This window comes from Drosophila kikkawai, chromosome 2L, assembly GCF_030179895.1.
Source record: "Drosophila kikkawai strain 14028-0561.14 chromosome 2L, DkikHiC1v2, whole genome shotgun sequence".
NCBI classification, from domain to species: Eukaryota; Metazoa; Arthropoda; class Insecta; order Diptera; family Drosophilidae; genus Drosophila; species Drosophila kikkawai.
The window spans coordinates 17,071,231-17,095,868 of record NC_091728.1 but is presented as its reverse complement, the minus strand read 5'-3'; the positions used below and the strand labels follow the sequence as shown (position 1 = coordinate 17,095,868).

General features: G+C 38.7%; 2 protein-coding genes across 3 annotated transcripts in view; one reads left to right on the top strand and one right to left on the bottom strand.

The window, feature by feature from the left end:
• LOC108076854 (uncharacterized) overlaps positions 1-24,638 on the top strand; it is a 100,192-nt gene that overhangs the window by 21,951 nt on the left and 53,603 nt on the right. The window contains exons 2-3 of one of the 2 annotated variants that reach the window (XM_070283207.1): positions 6,680-7,004; positions 7,069-7,312. The exons of the other annotated variant lie outside the window; for it this stretch is intronic. Coding sequence (XP_070139308.1) covers positions 6,852-7,004; positions 7,069-7,233 — 318 coding nt within the window. The 5' untranslated portion in view covers positions 6,680-6,851 and the 3' untranslated portion in view covers positions 7,234-7,312. Of the gene's footprint in view, positions 1-6,679; positions 7,005-7,068; positions 7,313-24,638 lie in introns of those variants that run through there. 2 annotated transcript variants of the gene reach the window in all.
• Positions 12,578-13,504, bottom strand: LOC108076855 (uncharacterized). Its single transcript, XM_017169885.3, has 3 exons — positions 13,242-13,504; positions 13,003-13,179; positions 12,578-12,942 (listed from the first exon to the last, which is right to left on the bottom strand). The coding sequence occupies exons 1-3, from the start codon at positions 13,485-13,487 to the stop codon at positions 12,778-12,780; spliced, it is 588 nt and encodes a 195-aa protein (XP_017025374.1). The 5' UTR covers positions 13,488-13,504; the 3' UTR covers positions 12,578-12,777.

Below are 24,638 nucleotides of genomic sequence, written 5' to 3'. Positions count from 1 at the left end.
ATTTTTACACGCATATATTTTACAAATATTTGCATTTTTGCAGGGTCTACCTGCCTGACAAGTGAACGAGCATGCAGAGGGGGTCCTCAAAGTGCCGAAAGGGGTAAGAACGACAGCCACATAACTTTGGCGTACCTTTTGCATTGCTGCTTCTCCTCTTTTTTTTGACAGGAGGAGAGAAGGTGGTTTAGGATTTTCCGTTGCTTTCGCTCCACTTTTGGGGTTTTAGGCCTCGAAAGCCTCGTCCTCGCCGGCTCTCAACTAAACGGGGATTGTGATTGAGGTAAAAGTACGCCGAAGAGGAGACTGACGGGTACGGAACGCCTTTTTGACTGCGCTTTATTGTATTTTATTCCCCCGATCGAATTACGTGCCCTTTACTTTACACAGACACATACACTCTGTAATGTGATCGGCAGCAGTTGATATTACGACGAAAGCCGTTTATATGCAAATTTTAGGGGAGCCAGAAAAGGAAGTATTCTTTAGCGACAAATTGTATGTATGTATATAGCTCTTATCGCTGATGAGTAATTTTGGGAAATGCCTTTTGTCAATGGTTTGATGGAAGATAGTTTATTGTAATTTAACTCGAGGAAATTATTATAATTTTTAATGTATGTTCAGGTAATGTTTCTGTATCATATCTCTTGATTCAATTTTAATAAAATAAAAGTAAATCGTATTTGATTTATTAGTCTCATTTATCCTTAAACATTTTAATTATTTATCCAAATTAAATTGCAGTATATTCAGTTTTTCCCAACAAAAAGAATAAACTCTAACTGAATGGCATTCCTATATTGAGCTCTTGTTAATTCCTTAATCGAGTTAACGTCAAAGAACAAAATGTTGCACCGCAAATCCAATTGACGTGGTGTGTGTGTGTGCACACTAATCTACACATCAACTTGCTCTCACTGACAATTAAAGAAATTCCGAAATATTTCTGGCAACCGACAGTTATTGCATTTTAACAGCAGGACAAAAATGCATTTCGAAATACCATCGCATAGCTATTCGGCTGATGGAGTTTTATTGCCGCCGCCCAGCCATTAACAATTGCATTCGAAAATAATGAAGAAATATGAATTGATGCGACGCGAGACGGTCAGTCGAGTTCGTATTTACCAATTCATACATTTATACATATATTCAAGCAGATGCAAATGCTAACTGGCATATACATAGAGCTGGCGGCGGTTTCGAATGTATAAATTAGTTGGAAATCTGTATTTGATGGCCATTAACCTGATTGTGTTCATTAAGTGGGTTTGCTTGTCCAATGACGTTCGGTTTTCCTCAGCTTAATTTGGGTCGACAATGAATTATTGCACAATTATTTCATAATTTCTATTATCTTCTTGCTACATTTTATTCATCAAGATAGTGCTAATGATTAATAGTGAAAGAGATTTTAGCATTGATGATTAATTGATAAAAGTGCTTGGCTATCTCAAGATTTATATATTTATTAATATCTACATAAACTCTGTTAATTTAATGGATTTGCTTATCAGACCATTTCTGATTTATGTGTTTTAATGGCTAAAGAAGGTTCAAATTCTTCTGTAAAAATGCTTTTGTTTGATGTTCTAAAATATTACCTTAGTTAGTGACCCAAAAAAAGGACTTTAATTAGCTGTGCAGTTTGGCTAAGGTCAATGTGCAGTACTCTTATTATTTGTGCATCCTGCATCCTGCGGATATAGGTCACCATGGGCTCATCCACGTGGCTCCTCTCAGCGTCTCTCACTCTCTTCGTCTGGCCCTCTGGCCATCATCTCCACTTGAGCCTTTTGCATAAAGAATGATGTGCGTGCCGCGCAGAAGGATATGATGATGAGAATGACTGGGAGCCAGAGACGCCACTATAGCCAGGTCAGGTCAGGTCTGGGCGGGCTTAAAGCTGCCAGGTTTGTGCCTTTGTTCTTTGTCCTGTATTCGACTTGAATGGCCTTCTGGGCACTTGAAGAAATGTGTAACTATAATATAACATTAACATCTTACGAAAAAATAATAGAAGCTTTAGGAAATGGTCTAAAATGTATTTATATATAATTATAATTTTTTTGAATTATTTATTTTATTAAGAGAATCTTGGGCAGATTTTTGCCAGTGTTTGAAGCACTGTGCCTTGTGCCAGCTTTATCTGAGCTAGGGGACGTGCACCATACTGTCAGCGTCGTCCTAGTCCTCGTAGTCGTTCTGGTCGTCCTTCTAAAAAATTGTTGGCCTAGCGGCTGCGTGCAAGGCAAGTGGCGCCAGTTTGTATTGTCATCCTTTTTGCAGCTTTCCTTCTTTGCTTCCTTTTTTTTTCCAGTTGCCTGCCTGTGTCTCTGGCTCCATTTCCAGTGTCCTGCCTGTGTGAGTGTGTGTGTGTAAGTGTGCTAGGAAGCGCTTTTTCTTTTCTATTATTGTCTCACTTACAAGTGTACCCGATGTATTATGCATATCCTGTAACACTCCACTTTTGTTGTGCATTAGTCAAATGTGCGACAGTTGGAAAATGGCGAAGCCAGAGAAACATTGAGGGGAGCTGCAGGATACCCGGCAGGAGGCCGTGAGGGGGTCAGGACACATCCATTTAGGGCTCGCACACACAATTGGCCAGGCACAAGACGCAGCCAGGTTGTTGTTCTTGGCCAATTCTGCTTTGTTCTTGGCCAAATTAAGAAATTAAAATGCTGAAAACGGCAACGAATTAATAAGCACCTTAGCCTCAGACTTAGCCGCTTAATTGGTGAGCATTTGGCTGCAAAGCCATGAGCGCTTTATTTATATTAATATCAACCTGTAAGCCCCGGCTAGATTGGCTCTGCCCGCCCCTCGGAGAGGGGGCCCAATTAACACAGTTCCCTTCAGCTGGGCCAATGCCATAAAAGTGCCACTTAAACTGTTTTAGTTTTTCCCTTTCTTTGTTTTCCTTTTGTCGGAATCCAGTTGCAGGTGGCAATTGCCCGATGGCTAGTTGGGAAGGCGTTGGCCTGGCCCCAGACTAATGTCCTTACACACGGATCAGGTGAGGTGATGAGAACAAGGAGCAACGAGGGTAATTCGGATGTGGATTCATTGGATTCCCAGTTGCAAATTTTGAAATATTTTTCTTATTAAATAGAATATTTTTAATGTTCAATGAGTCTTAAGAAAGAAACTTGATCATTAATCCTTAATACAAGGCTGATTTTAGTTGTATTAATCATTAAACATTTACTTTTTTACTTCTTCTTCTACTATTTCAACTCTTTCTAAAAGACAAATGATAATGACCTATATATTTCTCTATCAAGCAAATAAAATACCCACAAACTACGTCTTTTGTAATAATTTCGATTAATTACTAGACACAAAGATTAATGCTAATGGTTTTGTGTGACAGATTGCGTAATGATTTACTTAGGAAAAAGTTCGAAAATATATTCCAAAGTCAATTGAATTGATTGCCTAGCAGGATAAGTGATTTTCTGATACGCTTTTAATAGCTTATCGATTTAGTATAGTATTTTTCCATTAGGGCTTCTCAAATATTTAACTAAAAGCAACCGTATTCAAACGTCGAAATGTCTGTTCTGTTCTGGTCTGCTCCGTTCCGTTGTTGTGACAACGCCATGGAACGAAGTACAAGTTTTAATTACAAGTGCGAAGGTGGTGCCTAGATGACGGTGCTGTTTCGCACTTCAAATTTCCAGCTTTTGACAAATGCTTTCATCCTTTAAGTCCTGCCCCCAATTGCGCACCTGTTTCCTGCAGCGCTTTCGGTGAGTGCTCGAGTGCCAATTATGGGACGTGTTTAATTGCTCGATTAGCGAGCATTTTGTTTGGCCCAGTCATGCCACGCCCACGCACCTTCCTGCCTTTCTACACCCATTTTCCGTCGATTTCCATTTTCACATCCACACAGCGCGCTGTCTGTCATCGCTTTCCCAGCTGCACACACAAATGAAAAGCGCGTCATCGTGTCCGCCCTCGCCTTCACCTTCTTTTTCGACTTTGACTCCGCCGTCGCCTCTGGCGGTTCTGTCTTCGGAGTCATCATCTCGCCCCCGGAATTCCCAGAGCTATAATCTTGAACTTGCTCCCCTTCGGGGGAGTTCGAAATGAGATCGGGGCACTGGGACTGGGGTTACTTTGAGCTGGCTCTCCATCCTGGTTTTTAACTAAATCTCGTTTTCAATTTCATTTCCACTCGAGCAACACTTAAAAACAGTCGCCGAATTAAATTATTCAAAATGTCAAACAATTATTCAAACGCCAAAAAAACGGACGGACGAACGGAGAAGTTTCATCTCCCCACCCCAGCCCCCTTGAGTCTGGGGCACTGCTCTGACTTTAGGAGTATATATAAGCCAACTTATGATTTAAAAAGATATTAGACTTGTTCACAGTTTGCCGCTCCCTTTGTTGTTGCCTTTTGTCCTTTATGCTAAACAGACGCCGACGGAGACGGCGCCCAACAAAAGCACTAGAGCAGACCAAGGGGAAAAAAATAAAGCCGGAAAAATCGAGGAAACCTGGGGTAAAAAAGTAGCACAAGCTTTGGCAAATTATGCTGGCAATGGCAAATAAATATATGTGTATACTGATATGTTTGTATGTAAATGAAAAATTTGTCACAGTCTGATATTATTGAGGGGAAGTTTTAAACCAAAGATGGGATGGGAAAAAATTAAGATAAAATGCAAAGGGAAATTTCTTTCTCAGCTGTCTCCGTTTTTTTAAGCCTATTTATTAAAGGTGTAAAATAAGTATTATAATTTGTGGCATTGTTAAATAATAACGGTGTATTAAGAAATAAACAAAAACCATTTTTGTATATGCTAAATTCACTTATTAAGAATATTTTCCATTTTCCGTCCATTTTAATGGGGCTTCTCTGTTATTTAATAGGGGGGGAATTTCATTATTTCTAAAGTTGAGAGGGCAGGTTTATGGACGAATGCTAGGCATAAACTTTTATTAACTGTGTGCGTATTTTACAATTTTCGGGGGAAAAAGTTTTCATTTCCATTCCGCCAAGCCGTCAGCCATTGTGATGGCTTTTAAAGCGCCGCAAAGTATAGCAAAGTAGGACTTTCGTGTTCCAGGTGAATCCCCTTTTTTCAATTTTAAAGAGGCTGCTATGAATGTTGCATGGGCCCTGTCTGTCTGGCCGCTTATTCCGCAGCTCACGCAATTATGCAACTTGTTTCTATCAATCAAAGGTCCTTGCCACAGAAGCCACCACCGTTGCCACACCCGCACATACACGTGTATACAAACACCTGCGATTACAGCTTTCCACTGAGCAAATTTAATGGCACTGTGGTTTTTATTTTAATTTGCCCAACTAGAGCTGATCAAAGGCGCGAAACTAAAATATCATTCTACGCGGCGCGACCCTGCACACTTCCATCCAAATAGCTGTTTTTGACTTTTCCGTTGTGCGGCTTGGTTTGGTAAATATTAGAGTGTGTTTCGGTGACACTAGGCACAGGCCTAATGAGTCAGAATTTGGCTTTGACGTGTGCAAAATTTAACGAATGAGAGTTTATTTAGCCAACTGAGCGAGGCCAGGCGGGTTTCTCGAGCTAATGGATAATTGGTATGCCAAAAGATACGTGTGTGCGAAGGTTAGAAACATGATTTTAGGAATTTTGCAGAAAATCACCCTTAAATTATATGATACTCATATGTATTTATAAAAAATTATTATGTATATTAAAAATTAAAAATAATTACTTACAACATTATATTGAATATTGAATTTAAAACTCCCGCCATATATGTATTTTAATTCAAAGTTCGTCTTGACTATTTTTTTTTGTTAGAATTTAGAGAAAATACTAAACTACAATTAAAGGTATCTATGACTTAATAAAGTTCATTTTAACATAGTCATTCGGTGTGTTTTGTTATAATCGAAATATCTTTATATTTTTAGAAACTAATGCTTTGGGTTCAAAAGTCAGGTTTAGGTTTAATTATTATTATTATTTAAACCATTCAACGAACCAGTTAATAGCTCTAGTAATTTACAAATAATTGTTCACAATTTAACAGCCTAAGCTTAAACCATTAAAAACAGAATAGAAAAGATATACCATTCTGTTCTTTCGTTGCTCTTTGAGAGCGTTTCGTTTGATATTAGTGTAACTTGAACATTTTAACTTAATAATATATTTAAATATTTAGAAATGTAGTTTTTAGTTTATTTTTAGGGGATTTTTTAGGGATTTTAAGTGAGGCCTTTTGATTCCAACCGATTTCTTCTATGATTACTTGCTCTAATGTCATGCACATAAAACTTTAGTCTCAATTAAAAATATATAATATTCAATATTTATTAAAGTGAAGAGAATAATAAAAATATTTGACAATCTTCGTGTATTTATTGCTTGACAAATCTTTTTTCTCATTAATGATTCATCGAATAATACTTTTTAAATTATATTACCAAATAATGGGGTTTTTAGAATAAATGTATGGATCGATTAAGCATATAATTATTAAATGAAAGCACTTTAAAGCTCATGTTCAGCTTCATATTTCAGTTTTTTGCTACAACAACTATGAGTTGGAGCTGTAAGGCCCATAAAATGAGGCTTTATTTAATAGTTTGTCCTGTCCTCACGATATTATTATCATATTTGAGCGTAATTTACAACAAATAATTAACAATTACCTTAATTACTACCATAAGCTTTTAGATTGCTGTCATCTTTAAGCTCACAAATGTTGTCTGTGAGAGCTACAATAAGTCCTGGTTCGTATTCAACCAATGCCGCCTGAGGGCCGTGAGTCGCAACAAAGTGGTCCTGAATTTAAATGGAACCTTATTACATCCGGTAAATGACATACAAGCTCACTATACAATGTTTAAAAGGGAGAATGGCTATAAGCCGTGGCTAATTAATAACAAACTGGACTGTTGCCGGTTTTGGCGCAAGCACTATGATCCGTTTTATAAAATCGTCGCCAGTCTCCTTAGCGAATTTACCAACATGAATCATACATGTCCTTATGTGGTGAGTGGTGTTTCTTGAATTTAATTTAAGATTTTAAATACTTTTATTATTATATTTGAAACAGGGCCCACAGATTCTTAAGGGATTCTATCTGAAGCCTGAATTATTGCTGCTTCCCTTTCCAATGGGTAATTACATGTTGTCGTTAAGGTGGTACTATGATAAGAGACTGCAGGTGGACACAAATGTTAGCTTTGAGTTCATTGAGGATCTAAAAACTGGAAAATAATATTATATTTAAAGATACAATAATTATAAATGTGAAAGTTCAGTGAAACTAAGAAGTAATAAATGCATAAAACTTTAAAGGTGGGCAAGCTCTTGCATTCCCTAATTAATGTTCAATTATTTAGTAAAAATGAATAGGAAATTCCAATTAAAATTACTAAAATACCAGATAGTGTTCCAGCTTCATTTGGTTAAACATACAATTCACACAATAGAGTCTATAGTTTATTGAAGCAATTGAAGGCACTACCTTCGCCACACCTTCTACCTCCGCTACACCACAATTAATTATATAACCACAGAGCCAGAACCAGAGCCCTCTGTGCCCGCATGTAGCTCCTCCAATACGGGATCTAGTTCCTTTGAATCTCGCCGGAAGAGCAGTTGTGCCGTCTTAATTATGTTTTCTTCATCTGTCACTTCTCTCACGCCCAAGCAATCGAGCACTCGCTTTCGCCGCAAAACCAATAGCGCAACAAATGAAAAGCGCGTTGTGGGGGGTAAAGGAGGGTGGGAAAAGAGAAGAAAAATATGGGAAAAGTGTCATAAATCCATAACAAAAATGTTGCCCCATTAGTGGGGAGCAGCTAGAAGCTGAGCCGGAGCAAGTTTTGCAATGGCTTTCAATTACACTTGACGCTCATAAGTATGCCATGATTAATGTAAAAGGTACACTCGAAATTCGAAATGGGAAATGCGAACAGCGAGAAGCGACCCCTCATTATGGCATAGCATCGCCTCAGTCGATTTATCATAGACATCTTCGGTTGGCTGGAAGTTTGGGAAGTTGAGAAAATGGGAAATGGTGTGTTCGTAGCTCTCAGCTCTATGGCAAACTTTGGCTTTCTTCGCTGAAGCAGGAATGATACACATACACATAACATGGCTCATAATTACAAGGGTCCAAGCGCTAATAGATGGTCCACAAAATTTTCATTTGTTCTACGTAATTTTGGTACCCTGGAAAAAAGATATTTTGAAAGGTTTTAGGCGAAAAAGTGGAATTGGTTACAAAAAGGTGAAATTTTAAAAATTATTTATATAACTTGTGAGACGAAAATATATATAAGAAAATATAAACAAAACTACTTCTATGATTTCCCGGGGTATTGGCTATTTCAAACCATTTCATCTCCTCCATTTGGCTTCTGTCGCAGTGCAAATTAAGTCATTAGACTCGCACTGGATTTTCGGTTGATTGACACAACATTTCGCACGGCAACTAATTGATGTTAATTATTCGTTTTTAGTTTTGCTTCAGGACGATGCCTTGATGGATGGTTGGCCATTATGTAAGTGGAAAGAGCATTTTCTTTCGCGGCAGCTGTAAGTACCAGCTTAAAGCCTTTTTATAGACTAGATTAGCCGTGGAAAATGCTATTTAAAAGCAATTTGGCTGCCTTGGCTAAAAATAGAAGAAACAAAGTCTCAATGGAGAGGGTAAAGTTAAAGCGACACAAATCGAATTGCCGAGCAAGCCAAAGGACGAGTTGGTATTAAGCCGGTGCCGAGGGGCTGGGTAGATGTTAACCATCTCTCAGCATTCGACACTTGAGGAAAAGTTGTCCTTGTCGATGCTAGAGCGTAACGGTAGCAATTTCTGAATTTATTTTTATCCGTACGAATGCCGCGGAAATCCTTTCAACGATGTTGACGCATTTCTGCGTGGGTAGCTAGTGGTGGTGGTGGTGGTGGTGCCGTCACCGCAGCCAAGTATTCTTTATCCCCACTTCCACATCCCAGAAGCTGTCTTTTTCTCATCCTTCCTCCTCATCGAAAATCCCCGCCTGCTTGCTCCACCATCCATCGGTCTGCGTGTCTGTGATAACAAATGCAATGGCGTAATCAGGAGCAGACTTGGCCCTGCAAAACAATCACTCACTGTTTGACTTGAGTTAATCGCCGTTGGCCTTCGAAAGCCACCTCATCGACTCTGGCTCCGACTCCTACGACTACTTTGCCTTGGAGTGTAAGTACAGTTGGAGAAATGTCTTGGTGAAATCAAATTAAAGTCTTGAGAAGAGAATATTATCTACATTTGGTTTAAGTAATGTTTTAATAAAAGCTGTAAACTATAGCTTACTTGAAGTGATCTCTTAGAGATGATAACAAATTTCTGGTATTTAATTACTGATTTTTTCAAGTGCTTATTGAAAATGTTCTCCCTTATAACTGCAACCCCCGCACACACACTCACGTATCGAAGGAGCTCCGGGGGTAAACAGAATTGATTGCGTGTATTTTCATTTTGCGGGCATTGCCGCAATGCCATTTCATTTTCGGCTTGCCAGATGAATAGTTTGCCCAGATCCCAGGTCCCTGGCATTTTGGCTTGACTAGCATCTTCTTGGCTCTCTGACTTTGCTCTGGATATATGATATGAAACATTTGAAGTATGCACTTCGTTCACAAACATTAAGCCAGGGCTGCAGTGTTCATAGAATTTAATTGAGGGAGCTTAAGATATTGTTAAATAATAAGATGTATATATAGGCTAGCATAACATATAACACTTTATAATTTAAATAAATTTAACTACCATTCATAGAGGTTTATTTTAAAGGCTTAATGTCGCTATGTGCTTTACGTTCTCTTTCCCTTAAAAATCTCAGAAATCAAGCCTTGAGTTGTCATGTTGTTTCCATATCGTATTAATGTCAATTGCGGCGGCCATTGATTAAAAATCGTGCGTCCTGCAGCCCTGACACGCACTCCCTCCTGCCAGGATGTTTGCATCAAGTGCCTGTGTGTTTGTGTTTGGGTGTGTGCGTGTCCTTTTGGCTTAACTTGCAATTTACTCAACTCGGTTCAGCTCAACTGAGATCCCGGCAATCCGCACTCCACTGTCATTTGTTGGCGCTTCCTTCGACCTGCTTGCTTGCAACTTATGCGTGACTCAAGTGCACACTCGAGGGCTCACAACGCTCGGCGGAGCTCTGGGCGAGTTGGGGGCTAAAAGCGTACGCGGCTAAAACTTTACCCACTTGAAATAGTTTTCCGCAACCCACTTTTCATCATCTCCCAGGCTCGACTGGTTGACTTTATGCAAATAAATGTTTTTACTCATTTTAATACACATTTTTATGGCACTTTTGCTGGTAATGCGCCGCCAAAACCATTCCATTCCACCCTTTCCCCCTGTTTTATATCCGTGCTCATCTTTCATCTCGTTAGTGTCTTGTATTTATACAGAAATTGGCTCAATTTGCTCTCGATTTATGCAGAAAGATACTTGAATGGCTCTGCACTGCGAACTGCGATTGTTTGCACTGATGGCCTCCCGAGAGCGCTCCCGCTCCGACTCCGGTCTCGTCCGAGCCAAACCATTTGATACTTAATTGACTTGCATTTTGCCCAGCAGCTGATTGCCTTAATGATGGACCATTAGCGATGAGTGCGTGAGCGAAAGTTATGCAAACAACGGACAAGTATTGTTCAGGCAAGGCCCGGCCTGAAGGACTGTTGAGAAAATTGTTAAGAGGCTTTCGGCGCAAGCCACTTTGACTTTAAAATACAATTATTTTTATAAAATTCAATACAAATGAATGTGGAAAATAATATGCAGAACTGAATTTGTTAACAAAACTTTAAAAATATTTAAAATTCTCAAAAAATAGAAGAACAAACTAATAAAGTTGTATGGTACTAAGGATATTTCTTTAATGGAAAAGCGAGTAAAGTCCCTAGTATTTTATAACAATTTTAAAATGTGTTTTAGAACTATTTACTATTTTTATATATATCAAAATCATTTAGTTTTCTCCCATTCCAAGAGACCGCACTTATCGCCAGGACATTTCCCTCCACTATCGCATGAAGGCCATCACCATTGACAGCCTGATGATGTCCGCTAAGTGCATAATCCCCCCCTTTGGACCCAGAACCGCCTCTAACCACTTGGAATATATAAATACATACATATATATTTATGTGCGATATTAGTTCTCGGCGCTAGGCCACAATGTTGCCAGTTTATTGTGCAATTGCCACGAGAGGAGAGAGAGGGAGAACGCGCGACATTGTGGGTAACCTCTTGGGTAAAGAAAGGGCAATGCAGGACCAAGGGGTTAAGGACTAAGGCGTAAGGGGTACCAATGGGTCCGTAGTATTGGGTAAACCTTTCTTGCCGTTCTCGCCGGCAGAGTAAGCGATTTCCGGCGCAGGACGAAAAGGTGGCGCCTTACCAATTGAATTGCAAATGTTGGCGGACGACAATGAGAAGGAGAAGCAGCACCAGGAGGAGCACCAGCGCCAGCAGTAGTCCCGAGTCCTGGATAAAGGATGTGGCGGTGGTAACGGACGGAGGCGGAAGCGAGGCCATCAGAGGCAGCCATTGAATGGCTTACTGAAGGCGACTCATGATTTCTGATTAGTGCACTGAAAATAAATGGGGTTTTCTATTCAATAAGCTTATAAAATTAGAAATAAATAATTGGATAAAACCATATTTATAAGAGACAAACTTATATAAATAATATTAATATATCATATTGGAAATATCAAAAACTTTGATTTATACTAGAAAAATTTTCATTCCAATACAGGTTATAAATTGTTACTAATACCATATTATTAAAAAAAATAATGTTTTAATAGAATTACATTTTTTTGCAGTGCCAAGTTCGCTGTGTGTTTGGCCTGCGGTTTGCCTAACGCGTTGTTTGCTCTGCGGTTCCTCCGCTCGCCCGCTCTCCCGACTCTGATTCGGATTCCGATTCCGACTGCGATTGCCGTTGCCGCTACGGCTGCGTCTGAGGCACCTCCTGTTCGTCCTGCTCCTGCTCGTGCTGCTCCTCCGGACTGTTTGTTTGCTTTTGCGGCATATTTATTTGAAACGAGCCTGCACTTAGCGCGACGCTTCAGGGGCATCGGCGGGGGTTGGGCTAATGCAAAATTCAAACGAAAAGCGCTGCAAATGAGAAAAGAGAGGAGGCTGCAGGGGATGGGGGATGAGTTCACGCCAAAATGGTTTCCGGCACGAAAGCGGAAGTCAAAACACGGGACGGGATGACGGAGACGGTGACGGAGGCGGGGCCATTGACTTGGCGCCCCGCTTATTTATGTTTTCTGCGGCACCGGCACCGGCACCCCTTTCCATTCCTTTCCTCACCTCAAATCCCCATCGCAGTCGAAGGGATTGCCTAATTTAATTAGTTGTCCTAACCGGGGGTAAAAAAAATGGAGAGAAACAACTGAAACAAGGGCAAAGGAATGGCAATTTCAGGAGCTTTAACACCCTTGAATACCCTTGCCTGGGGCCTTATGAATTATGATTATGAATTAATATCTTAGGGAGCAATATGATTTCAAATTTCGTTTTACTGAGATTTAAAAATGCACAACAATTAACTGCTGTAAATATACATCATATAATAGTAAGCTTTAATAAAAACAATCTTGTTTTTGAATAACATAAATAATAAAGATAACCCATATACCAGAACAAGTGCAGGAAAAATAATATTTTGTGGTGAAAGATATCTCTTGCGAGTTTCAAATAATCAACACATATGTGTGAAATATATTAATTGAATGTGGATCAGGATTACACAACTTTTCCAGGCACTTCCATGCAGATAGAAGTTGGATTTGGTACACCATCAGTGTTGTAAGCAACAAGCTTTACTACGACCCTGTGGGGTCCCGGACCTAAAGGAACGGCGACACTTAGGACAACTTTCAGCACAAACGGATCAACAAGTATGAGTGTCTAAAAAAAAAAAACGACATTACAATAAAAAAATAATAATATAAGGCCACGTTTTCTTACTCCCTTGTGGTTGAAGCATTTATCCTTAACATCCTGCTTATTGGAGATATATTTAATCGAATAGGGATAATACAGCGTGTTCGTGTCATACATCTCCTTGCAAAAATCCTTTACATTCACTGCCAAAGCGGTTGGCTTCCAGTTTCCTCGATCCAGCTTTAATATGGCGACATTAATCTTAGATTGAAATGATACGACATTATTGATATATTTTTGTATTGTTCAATCGTCGAGGTCACCTCAATTCGATCAGTTGGTCCGATATCCCAGGTTGTTGTTAAGTTTCCTGAGATGTGGATTCCATCCTTATCTTTTTTGGTGGTGAATCGGGAAATATCTACCAGGTGGTTAAACGGCTTGGATCCCGGAGGTGGGTTAAGACATTCAGTAAAAATATTCTCACTGTCTAGGACATACTCGCGTGAGCTTAGTGTAAGCCCTATAATTTGTAGCAGGATCAGAATTTTCCAAGGGGCGCGGTCCATGGTTAACTGCCTTTCGGAATGAGTTTAAACCTCGGGCTTTGTTCACTTAAATAAGAGTTTTTATTACAGTTTTACGTGCTATTTATTACATGTTTTGTTGTTGAAAATAGTAATTACTATCTAATTTGATAGTAAAATAATTGTAGATCAATATATAAACTTATGAAAACAGATAACAATGCTGAATTAAAACTATAAAACTTCTAACAGATAAACATCTCAAAAACAAATGGCCTTTTGGCATGCTATTTATATTATCTGCTGTGACATCAAATGTTAAATTAAAAATAAAAAAAAAATTAATTTTAAATGCTTTACAAATATATAGCATTTAAAATTTTTAATTTGCAGTTTAAAGAGCTATAATGTTGGCAAACCTTGGCATAAAATATGAATATCTCCTTAGCCATAGTATAAGCAACAAACTTAGGAAGGCGCCTTCTTACGCATGGCTTGATCCAATGATTTACTCAGCTTTCCTGCTGCTGCTGCAAGTGGCTAAGGACAGGGATTCCGATTCGGATACGGATGCGGATGTGGGTGGAAGCAGGTGGCCGAGGAGCTGGTACCTAGCAATGGAACCTGGCAGCTGCTGGCAGCAGTTGGCAGCTTGACGTCGACATTGCTTGTCATGTTTGTGACACACACTTCAGTCTGCCGTCTTCAGCCAGTTGAGGTGCCAAGCCCCGGCCTGGCCATTCCATCGCAGCCAGTCGTGGTTTTCCAACCTCCCCCTCACCTCTTCTATAATTTTTGAAATTCTTTTTTTTGTATCTTTCCCTTTTTGTTTCTCTTTTCCCCTCTAGCTCTCTTTTTCTCGTCGTTTCTTGGCGTGCCACATGCAAGTTGCAGGGCGGATCACTGGCCTGCCTGCCTAGCTGCGTACCTGCCGTGTCCTTGTCAGAGAGGCTTTTGCCGCTGTCAACGTGGCGTATACCCTGCAGGATTTGCCAGGTAACGGGGTATATATCTAGGCTAAAGCGTAGGAAAGCAGCTTGGCATGGGATCAACTTCAGACAAATGTAGAGTGAAAGAACTGTAGTTTGGATTTGTGTGGGCAAAAGGACAAATTCTAAGAATTGGAGAGTCCTTTAAGAGCAAATAATATTACTTTAAATTATTACACATAAGTATTATGCCTATTTTATATTTATTAGATATTATTCGAGGATACGAAATTTAATTTTATATAATATCCTAAGGTATATCCTTATTTATTAATTTCAATTTAAAACCAATACATAAATGCAAGTCTATTATTTTTGAAGAAATTGACAAGCGAAATCAGGAACCCACTTAATATCCACTGATTTCAGTACTTAACCCCTACAATTGCTCAATTGAGGACGGGACGGTGCCAGGTAACAGGTCAGACAACCGTTGACAGATTGACGGATAACAGTCACCATGAGTTTGTTAAGGTTCATCCTCCTGTTCATTAACATCATCATCTTCATCTTTGTCACCTCCCCTTTTGGAAATCGGTTAAAGTTCAATTTAAATTTCTTTTCTGGGTATTTCGTAGTCAATCACTCTCCGCCGCGTCAGTATTACTTAGATGTTGTTTTTGGTTTTTCTTCATTTTATCAAGCACTGCATAAAAAGCTGAAGCTGTCAAAGATGGCGGGGAAGTTGAAGGCGGTGGGCGGTACGGGGGAGTAAGGTGAGGTTAAAATACGATTCGTTGCCACGGCGATAAAAATCCTTTTGATTAGAGAAAGACAGAGACACAGAGGGCGAGCGAACGAGTACGGCTTGAGAAATTAAATTGGCAGCTTCTTCTTTTCCCTTAAGCTGCACGCATTATGTGCACTTCAAATAAAAGTCTTGAAAATGATTTAAATTTATTTATTAATAAACAAGAAGAATAATAAGTTAATAAGCCTAATTTAAATGTTTTTATTTATGAAAACTATTGTTATTTTTATAAGTTTAAAGGATTTTCTAATCTAATATAATATATATGAATTTCCAAAGATTTTCAAATTTGAATTAAGCGAATAAAAAGTTTTTGTTATAAAGTAATTCACTTTCAATTTTAAATTCAGGACTCTTCAAAGTCCAAGTGTAGTGCATTTCTGCTGCGTCTGGCTTTTGGCTTCAGCTTTGCTCCTGATAAATTTCCTTATTTCATGCTTCGTTTTTTAATTTATTTTGTTTTTTGTTCGCGATTTTTTCGCTTTTTTTTGCGCCTTTCTCCCTCTGATTCTGTTAACCGCTCGCGGCATTTCCGCTGAGCCAGACGCAAGGATATACAAGGATATGCCACACACACACACACTCTCTGAGCGAACAGTTGTGTATTCTTGTAATTACAGTTATGTCTCTAGGGTAATATAGAGTACACGAAGGATGGAAATCGCCTCTGATCAAATGAGTACAACATCTTTTTTGTGCATTTTTGTTTTTCATTTAAATTATTTTCATTATTGTGCTTTATATACTCTTATTTTTGGCTTTAATGCAATAATAATGCCAGATAAGGGAGCATACGAGCTGTGAGAAATCTGTTTAGTAAACGTTTTTCTCATATATGGATTTCTCCTTGCCCCTATTTCCTTCCCCTGTTTACTGGCTGGACGTGATTGCAACAGATTCTCCTTGGGATTTGCTCAGGATTTTGGGCTTCTCATGGCGTGTGAGTGAGTGAGTGTAAGAGTGTGCGTGTGAGGGTCCTTATCGGGTTTAGCGATTATCGCTGCTGTCGCCTGTCTTCTGTCTCTTGTCCTTTTCGGCTGCTATCTTGTCTGTTATATGCTCTTTGATAATGACAAGCGGGGATTTTATTCACGTCTTACAAAGTCTGTTATTTTTGTACTCCTTGATTTGAATTAAATCGGACTTCAATGGGGAATACTTCACATATAAATACCATATACATATATATGCATTTGATGTGAAAGATGAAAGAAAGTGGTGATGCATCTGCAGTCAATTGGGAACTCCCAAGCTGTCAGACACCTTTTGAAGTTTATTTATATATATTTAGAGATTTTGTTTAGGTATTTAAGGTCTGCGAAAAGCTGTAGTAAGTACTGTAAGAGAGCGTTTAAAGATATGAAATTAGCTGAATTAAATTAAGTTTATTTTATAAATTATTAACCTGGTTTCACCAACACATGTTTAACTGATAGGTATTAGCTGATGAACTAACTACTAATTGCAAAGTAGAAAGTACAAACATTTATAATATACAAACAAACACGCCCCAAAAAGAGCAGAACAAATTAATTATAGGCTATTCCGCCCTAGTACCATAGTTAATATACAAGGTCGGGCAATTTTTCCTCAACACTGCGGGCATACACAGAGTTTTCAAGTTCATAATTTTCCACTCTTATAAGGGGTATTTATATTTTTGAAAGAAATATGTAGATTACAAAATAAAAGGATTTTATAACGAGAAATTAAAAGATTAAAGTTAGGTTGCTACATTTATAGTATTATATATACATTTTTTGATTGGGGATATTTATATATATATATATCAAATATAGGATTTATTAATTCTCTGTAAATTGTAAATTGAAATTTAATTAATTTCAAGCTCCTGTCTGCCTTAAAAATAAAAGCAAGGGTGTATAAACTTTGGTTTTTTTGTAGTTAAACTTTCCGCCCCGCTTTCAATGTTCCGCGTCTCTTTTATTATATTTTGTCCACCTTTTTTTTTTTTGTTCTTTTTTGTTTTATTTTACTTTTTAGAGCTGAGCTTCTGAACAGAGAGTTGAGTGGCTTGCCCTGGGGCGCGATGTTGTCGAGGGGCTTGACATCACGATGGTTGTTGCCACTGCCGCTCATCGTTAGCCACCTTAGTGTCCAATATGCCATGGCACCCTGGGCTCTTATACAATATATATACATATATATATATATATTCATCCCTGCTCTTTTTATTATGACAGCGAAAAGAAGTGGGGCGAAAAAAAGGGAAGAAAATTTAATAATGCCATCAACAATAAATCTATTTGCTGTTATTGTTCCTAGACAAGAGCAAAACATCTGCCGGGCACTGGCACTGGGACAACGACACCACCGACACCACTCTCCCTGCCGGATCCGGTTCATTCCGTTTAATGGGTTTTGTGTTGTTTGGGCTTAAATAAATCTGCGGCTATTTTCATTTTTACCTACTTTTTTAATTGCATTTTGATGACGTCTTAATTTTTATTTCGGCTGCCGGACTTGGACCCGAAATCCAATTTACCCCAGCTTCTCGAATAGCTGTTGTTTTTTTTTTAATGCAGGGTATAAGGTGAGGGAAAGGGTATGTGAATTTTATAGAAAGAAAAAATAAAATATTAGAAGAAAGTAAAGAAATTCTTTATAGTTTTTAATAGTTACTATAAGTATCTGAACTTCAAATACAAAGTTTAGTAGTGAAAATGTCTATGTATTGCTTTAAAACTTTAAAATACCAAATCCGTTTCGTTTTTCGAAGCTCTCTGAATTTTCTCAACAAATAATTAAGTTCGTCATTATATTAAACACATCTTTCCTAACGTATGCAATGCTTTTTTGAAGTGCAATGTCCGGGTATCCAATGGTCGGTAGAGTTTAGCTTAACGCTCTCCCACTTGTTCTCCCTGCGAGAGCTCCATTTTTATGCGCTTAATCTGCGGTTGCCATTTTTCAAGGTTTTCCCGCTTTGGTCGCTTTCCCAACAACCCCAACATCCAACTGGCAGTACATTAAAACTCTCTGTGGCCGTTACAATTTCATTCTTTCTGTTTTTTTTTGGATTTTTGCGCTGTATTGTTTTTGTTTGCGGCAATTTTTGGCATTTGCTGCGGGCAGTAAGCAACCAAACAACGACCAAAGTCACTCAGCAACATTGTTGTCATGTTGTTTTTGCTGCCGTTGTTGTTTTAATGTCGCGTGATAAGCGATTTATGGCGGAGCTCTCTTGAATTGGTACTTCAGTTTTTGGCATTGCGCTTGACTGACTGCCACCGCCACCACCAGCGAAAGTGGAAAGCAGTGCGGAAAAGGGGAAAAGCCAGGGGAAAGCGGGAAAAGACACCAGCAAAAGGAGGGGTATGTCTTAATTCTATTTAATGGCATGCCATGGTTATAAACTGTAAATGGTTTAATTGTTAGGCAGCGAGCAACAGCAAAAGTATTGCCAATAAAATTTCGACTTTTACTTCCTTCTGAACAGTAGAAAAAAAAAAAACAAAACCCCAAAAATAAATAAATAAATATGTAGAGATAGGGTTAAGGTTTCCCTAAAGAGTCAGAGGAGTTCCCCACTGGCACCTGCAGCGGAGACTTTCCTGGATAGTTAATCAAGGCTCGGAGAGATGGCATGACAAGATATGGGGTCATATTATAGACATGCGATCCTATAGGAAAGGAGTTTAAGAAAAAAGTGCGGAAAGAGGTAAAGTAATGGTGCAGTAAAAATAGTCTTTTGTTAAAAAATTGTTTAATGGAAATATACTCCTGTAAAAATATTATAGCTGAGGGAAATCTAACAATATTCACCACACCTTTTCAACGATGATAAATAAAAAGAATCTAAAAAGGAAATATTTAAATTTAGGTTCTGGGAATGTAGGTGTTACATGAAGGTGTGTCCTTCCTAGCAAAGAAATTAAAAATTAATGAAACCAGGTGGTAAATAGTAGCTATGTAATAGTTATTTAGCGTATAAAATCGATTTTTTAATAGAGGATCTTAGCTTAATAAGTATCGGTATATATTATTCATTGCAATTTAAATTTCACATAAATAATTACAATTAAAATGACAGGCAATTCAAGGTTTTTTTAAATTCTGAACCACATATTATTTACACTTTAATAATAAATAATATTTTAAATATCTAAACCTTTACCCAACACTCTTATATTTAATATTAAAGGACATCGATAATTTACTTTAAGTTCCGTTGCACAAACACTGACAAGAATGTCTGGAATGGCATATGTTCTTTGTTTTCCCTGTGCTTTAAAGCTTTCTGAATGTTTTCCGTTGGGCCACCTGGCCCAGCTTTTCTGGCACCATTTTCTTCCACCTTTACCTGCACTTAATTGAGTTACGAAAGTATCTTATCGTCGTAAATGCACTCCGAACTCCCCAAAAAAAAGAGCAAGAAAAGAAAAGGAAAAACTTTAATGGGATATGCAAGGCTTGAGTGGCTTAAACAGCATGAAGGGGCGACATTTTCCAATGCGGACTCCAAAAATAAACAGGAAAAACAAGGAAGAATTCATTTGTACATATTGTACACACTCATGCAGGCAATAAATAATGCGAATTCGCTGTTCTTGGAGCAAAAGCGAATCATAAAAATTGCTGTTTTTCGTCCTGACCCGTTCTCTCTCTCTCTTCTTTTCGTGTTTACCCCGGTCAGAAGCTTTATTTTCGGTATATAATTAATAGTTTTTCTGCTTACCTGACATTTTACTTGCTTCTGTGAGCGACTTAAAGCCTTGGTCCAATAATAGAGTTCACTTTAAGTTCCTTCCCGACGAGGATGATGAAAGCAAAAGTTTGCCCCAGCGCCTCCCGTGGAAACTTGTTGTGACGCTCTACTTTGGAGGCATCGATGAAGGCTTATAACAAGTTGCTTCCCCCTGTATTTGTTTGCGTCTGAGTGCGGTGTAGATTACGCCTTAAAGTTGCCAATTAAAAGTTTTCCTCAATCTCTGATGGATGAGTGGATGGGGCAGAATACTGGGAATTCTGAGGGTGGTCTCGCGGTGTGTCCTCGCGCACTGATTCCCGGATTATGTTTAATATCTGACTGCGATGGCAAAACCACAAATAGTTAATTAATCTTTGGAATACCTAGAATACTATAGTTATGAGATAGCTGTCGCGTATGTCATGTAAGCTAATGAGTGTAAGCCTGTTTCATATATCAACAGATTTCTGTTACATTTCAAGGGAAAGGCTGTGATTTTATATGAATTATCATTAAATTTGTGTCACATTCTAAGTTTGTGTATTAAAGCTAGCCCTTTTCCAGTTCTGTTTTCTTATAGGTTTTCGTGAGCTGACGACTTTTGTGTTTATAGACCGGAAAAGTTATTGAGCCCAGCTTCGAACTGCCCTTAACCTGAATTCTTGATCACTTTATCCATCTGATTACGATTGATAAATCTTTAATTAACACACAGTCACGCAGGAAAGGCAACCAAATTGACACGAGCCGTTCGTCATTGACCCTGGCCGAGGACCTGGTGTTCAAAGGGTTCGGCCTTGCTGCCACAAAGTCATCGAAAAGGGGCCAAAAGGAGTCGCATGTGTGGGCTGTTATTGAATTTTTAAGATTTATCGATTTTTATGTGCACATGAAAGCGAGGCAATCGGGGGAGGGAGAGGCAGAAGGACGCCCGTGTGTTACCTGGCAGAGCTTTGAACTCGACTCGACTCCTCGGCTCGACAGCTGGCGGCGGCATATCGTACGATGTTATAGTCAATGTAAAACACAGAACATAAAAAACGAAACACATCGTAACCAACCAACTGACTAGGGGGCATCATAAATTAAGGGCCTTAATAATGATGAATGGTTTGGGGGTTTGAGAGGTTACACCAAAGTACTACAGCCTGCAATCAAGTGCTTTAAGGGCTGCCCCGTCGAATGATTTGTAAGTTCGACCCCTGAAAGCAGCCTTAGACGCCTTTATGACGTATTCGAATAATAGTTATGACTTCATAAAACCCGTTCAAACTGACACTTATGGCTGTCGAGGTACTAACATGTGACGTCTGAAGTCGCGCCTTAATTCATGTCGGCCAACGGAGCGTATACGCAATGTCCTCCTCCCATTGAATATAATGTAGTTTTAAGTTTCTTTGGCTTTTAATTAATGTTTACACAGTCTCGACTTGAATGACGTATGCGGTTGTGTGTGAGGTCATTGATGGCGAATCTAAAAACATGTGTTTAATTGCGTCGGCGGCAAGGAAAAACACGTAAGTGAACTGTAAGTGTTTTCCATGACAGTCGAGAGCAGAGAGTTTAATTTTAGAAAACCCTTCGATTGCCAAGATACATAAATTTAAATGAATCAATCAATGCACTTAGCCGGCGGGCTCAAATAGACAATTAAGTGATTTATTGACTTAGCTTCGGTTATATTAATTTGGATTTTAATAAAAGTTGAGAAGGAATAAAAAAAAGTTATTTAAATGATTTTAATGGTTTAATTGAGTTTGGTGTTTATATATGGATATATTTTGAATAATTTATTAAATGATTGATCTTGATTTAAATGGTTAATTGGAATTGATGAATAAATATGTATATTTATATTTATAAAGAGAAAACAAACGAAGAAATCTGAGAAATAAGAACCATTGAGCTCTATAAACCTTTCAGTTAACAGGGATTTTTTATTTATTTTTTTTATTAAGCCAATAAATACAAATAAACGTATATATGGTAAACTATTTTGCGCTTGTAAAAATTTGGATACTAAGTAAAATCTTAGTTTCTTTTCATATAAAAACTACGATATTAGATATAATCTTTTATACCTCTAAAATATAGGTTTTCACCCATAGATTTTCCCATAAATGAAGCAGAGTCTGCTACTTTGCTTCATCCAATATCATTTCCTTTCCGTTGCATTCGTTAAACGCACTTTGTCACATAATTACCGATTAATAAACCAGTCTCCGTTTCGGCTGCCATTGCACTTTTCATTTCGACGTTTTCCACTCAGCGGGCATCACCGGTTCGCTCGTTGTTCATTAACACGTATTTGTCAAACCGACGAAAATTGTTCGTGATATATGGAGATAATTATTGACGATATTGTCAGACAGGAATTGTAGTGGAAAGGGGGAAGACACGGGCAAAACCCAGCCAGGATTTGTGTGTTGGCACTCGCACGCACTCGCCCCTGATGAGGTGTGACAGATGGCGGTGGGCCGCCAAAAAGTGAAAGTTCCACTTTTTCCCATTGCACAACATGAATTATTAACCCCTTATGTATGTGCCCTGCCACGCCCTCGCAGTCGCAGTCGAAGTCCTCGTCGTCGGCGTCGTCGTCCTTCATTGCCGTGCTTTTTGACAAATTGACTAAATATTTGAGCTGGCGTTGGGAAATGAATAACAATCGATAAGTCATAAATGTCTCCGAATCAGACACGCAAAAACCACCGGGCGCAGCGACAGGATATTACGGGTATCGTCGAGTGGCACCAGGATGGGTGTTCGTTGCCAAGGTGGGCTGATTATTATTTAATCACGCTGACAACATGGGCGTCGGAGGTGGCAATGAACTTAACTTAACTAGCCGGCTGCCTCGACACTCAACGAATCAATAAGAGACCAGGGAACACGGATTCGATTTGATTGGCAGCAATTTGATTCGATTCGACGCGATTTCAGCTGAGTAGAGTTGGGGAATGGAGTCCATAATCCTGTCCTATCTCCTCTGCGGTGGCGTTGACACACGTGCCCAATTATCCTTCGAGGCGAAACGAAACGAAACAAAATGATTTTGCTACTGCTTTAATGCCGCCGCTACCGCCTCCTCAAAGATTAAAGTCAAATTGCAAATTGTTTTTATAATTTTTCCTTTTGCCCCCCCCCCCCCCCCCAACATCTTTTTCCAATTTGATTTGCATGGAAATGTAATTGTTGTTGCCGAAAAAATAGAGAGAAAGCGGGGAAGACAGACGGGTATCTATCTCAATTCAGGTAAGGCCACCACCAACAACAACAATGCATTCACAATGTATTTTCTATTGAATTTTTAATGAGTTCGACGGCAAAAAAGAAGCTGGCATCGGATAGACTGAGATCTTGATATTCCCTGTACAGCAGCATTGCGGCCTTGTTATTGCCGATTCTAGCTGAATTCCCCACGAATCCCAAGCAGAAAATAAAGTGGGCGAGAAAAGAGACGATGATGTGCCTAGAGTACATTTTCCTGGAAATTAAAAATGACAAGACGGAAGTAAACATATCTGCACATTAGGTAATTGCGTAAGATGGCGAAAAAGTATGTAGAAAATGTAAAACATACAAGAGACCTGATTTTGTGCTTTAAGAAAAGCATAAATAAACTGTTTTCAATTATTTTTTCTTGGATTTAAAGAGGAAAAGTATTTATAGGTTCTGTTTGTGAAAATTTAATTGAAATTTTTGATTTTTGTTAGCAATATAAGTTAGACTTTACATATTTACTATCTTTACTTCCAATTTTTACATAATGTGGCTTAATAAATTTTTACATTCACATTCCGGATTTTGTACCAATAACGTTTCGATTGAGACCCACTTAAAATCTCTTCTAATACATTTGTAATAACCATTAAATGCATTTTTAAACCAACTCAAATGCTTTATTGATTCCCTATTTTGGGCTAAGCTCTCTGCTTGTGTGCCGGCAAATCTGTATTTTACATTTTCAATGCCCAGCGACCGCCGCCTCACAAAAGTTTACCATAATTTTCCGTTTCCCAAATTTTTCGTAGCCTACTTTCCCGGGCATATGCTCAATGGGCTTTCCTCGTTATATCTCTGCGTGCTGCGATGTGTGGGTGTGTGTGTGTGTGCCATAAAACAAATATCGATAAAAAGCAACAGACAGAGAGATACAAATACAAATACAAAATTGTGATTTGCATAATGTGACTCGCTCGCACACACGCACAAAGAGAGAGACCTGGGCTCGGCCCACGTAATATACAATATAATTTACATTAAATTGCTGATCAATATAAATGTATCTATCTGGGCATTAGCTTAATTTGTAGCTGTATTTGTGCTGTATGTGTGTGTGTTTCTGTTTAGGATTAAATCGTTTACCTATCGCACACACAGACCCACCCACACACATGGACACACATCATATGGCAACATTTTTGGCGCTGACCGCCCGCGAGCCTCGATATATATTTTTGCATAATTTCTGGTACTGATTTGCTGGGGTTTTTCTGGTTTTTACGCTTTGTACGCACCATAAATTATGCTGAAAAAGAAGAATACCAAAAAATATGGTTGCAAAAACCATAGCAGAAAGTAATTTGGTTTATGCATCCAACTCCCCCTTTTCGTTCGCCACAATTGGAGGCGTCAAATTCTGTTTGCCGATCAAAACAAAATTATCATTTGGCCAAAAATTCATCCCACATTCGTGCTTATTTGCATTTTTGGCTGCTGATTAATGTTTGATGTGCAGTAAT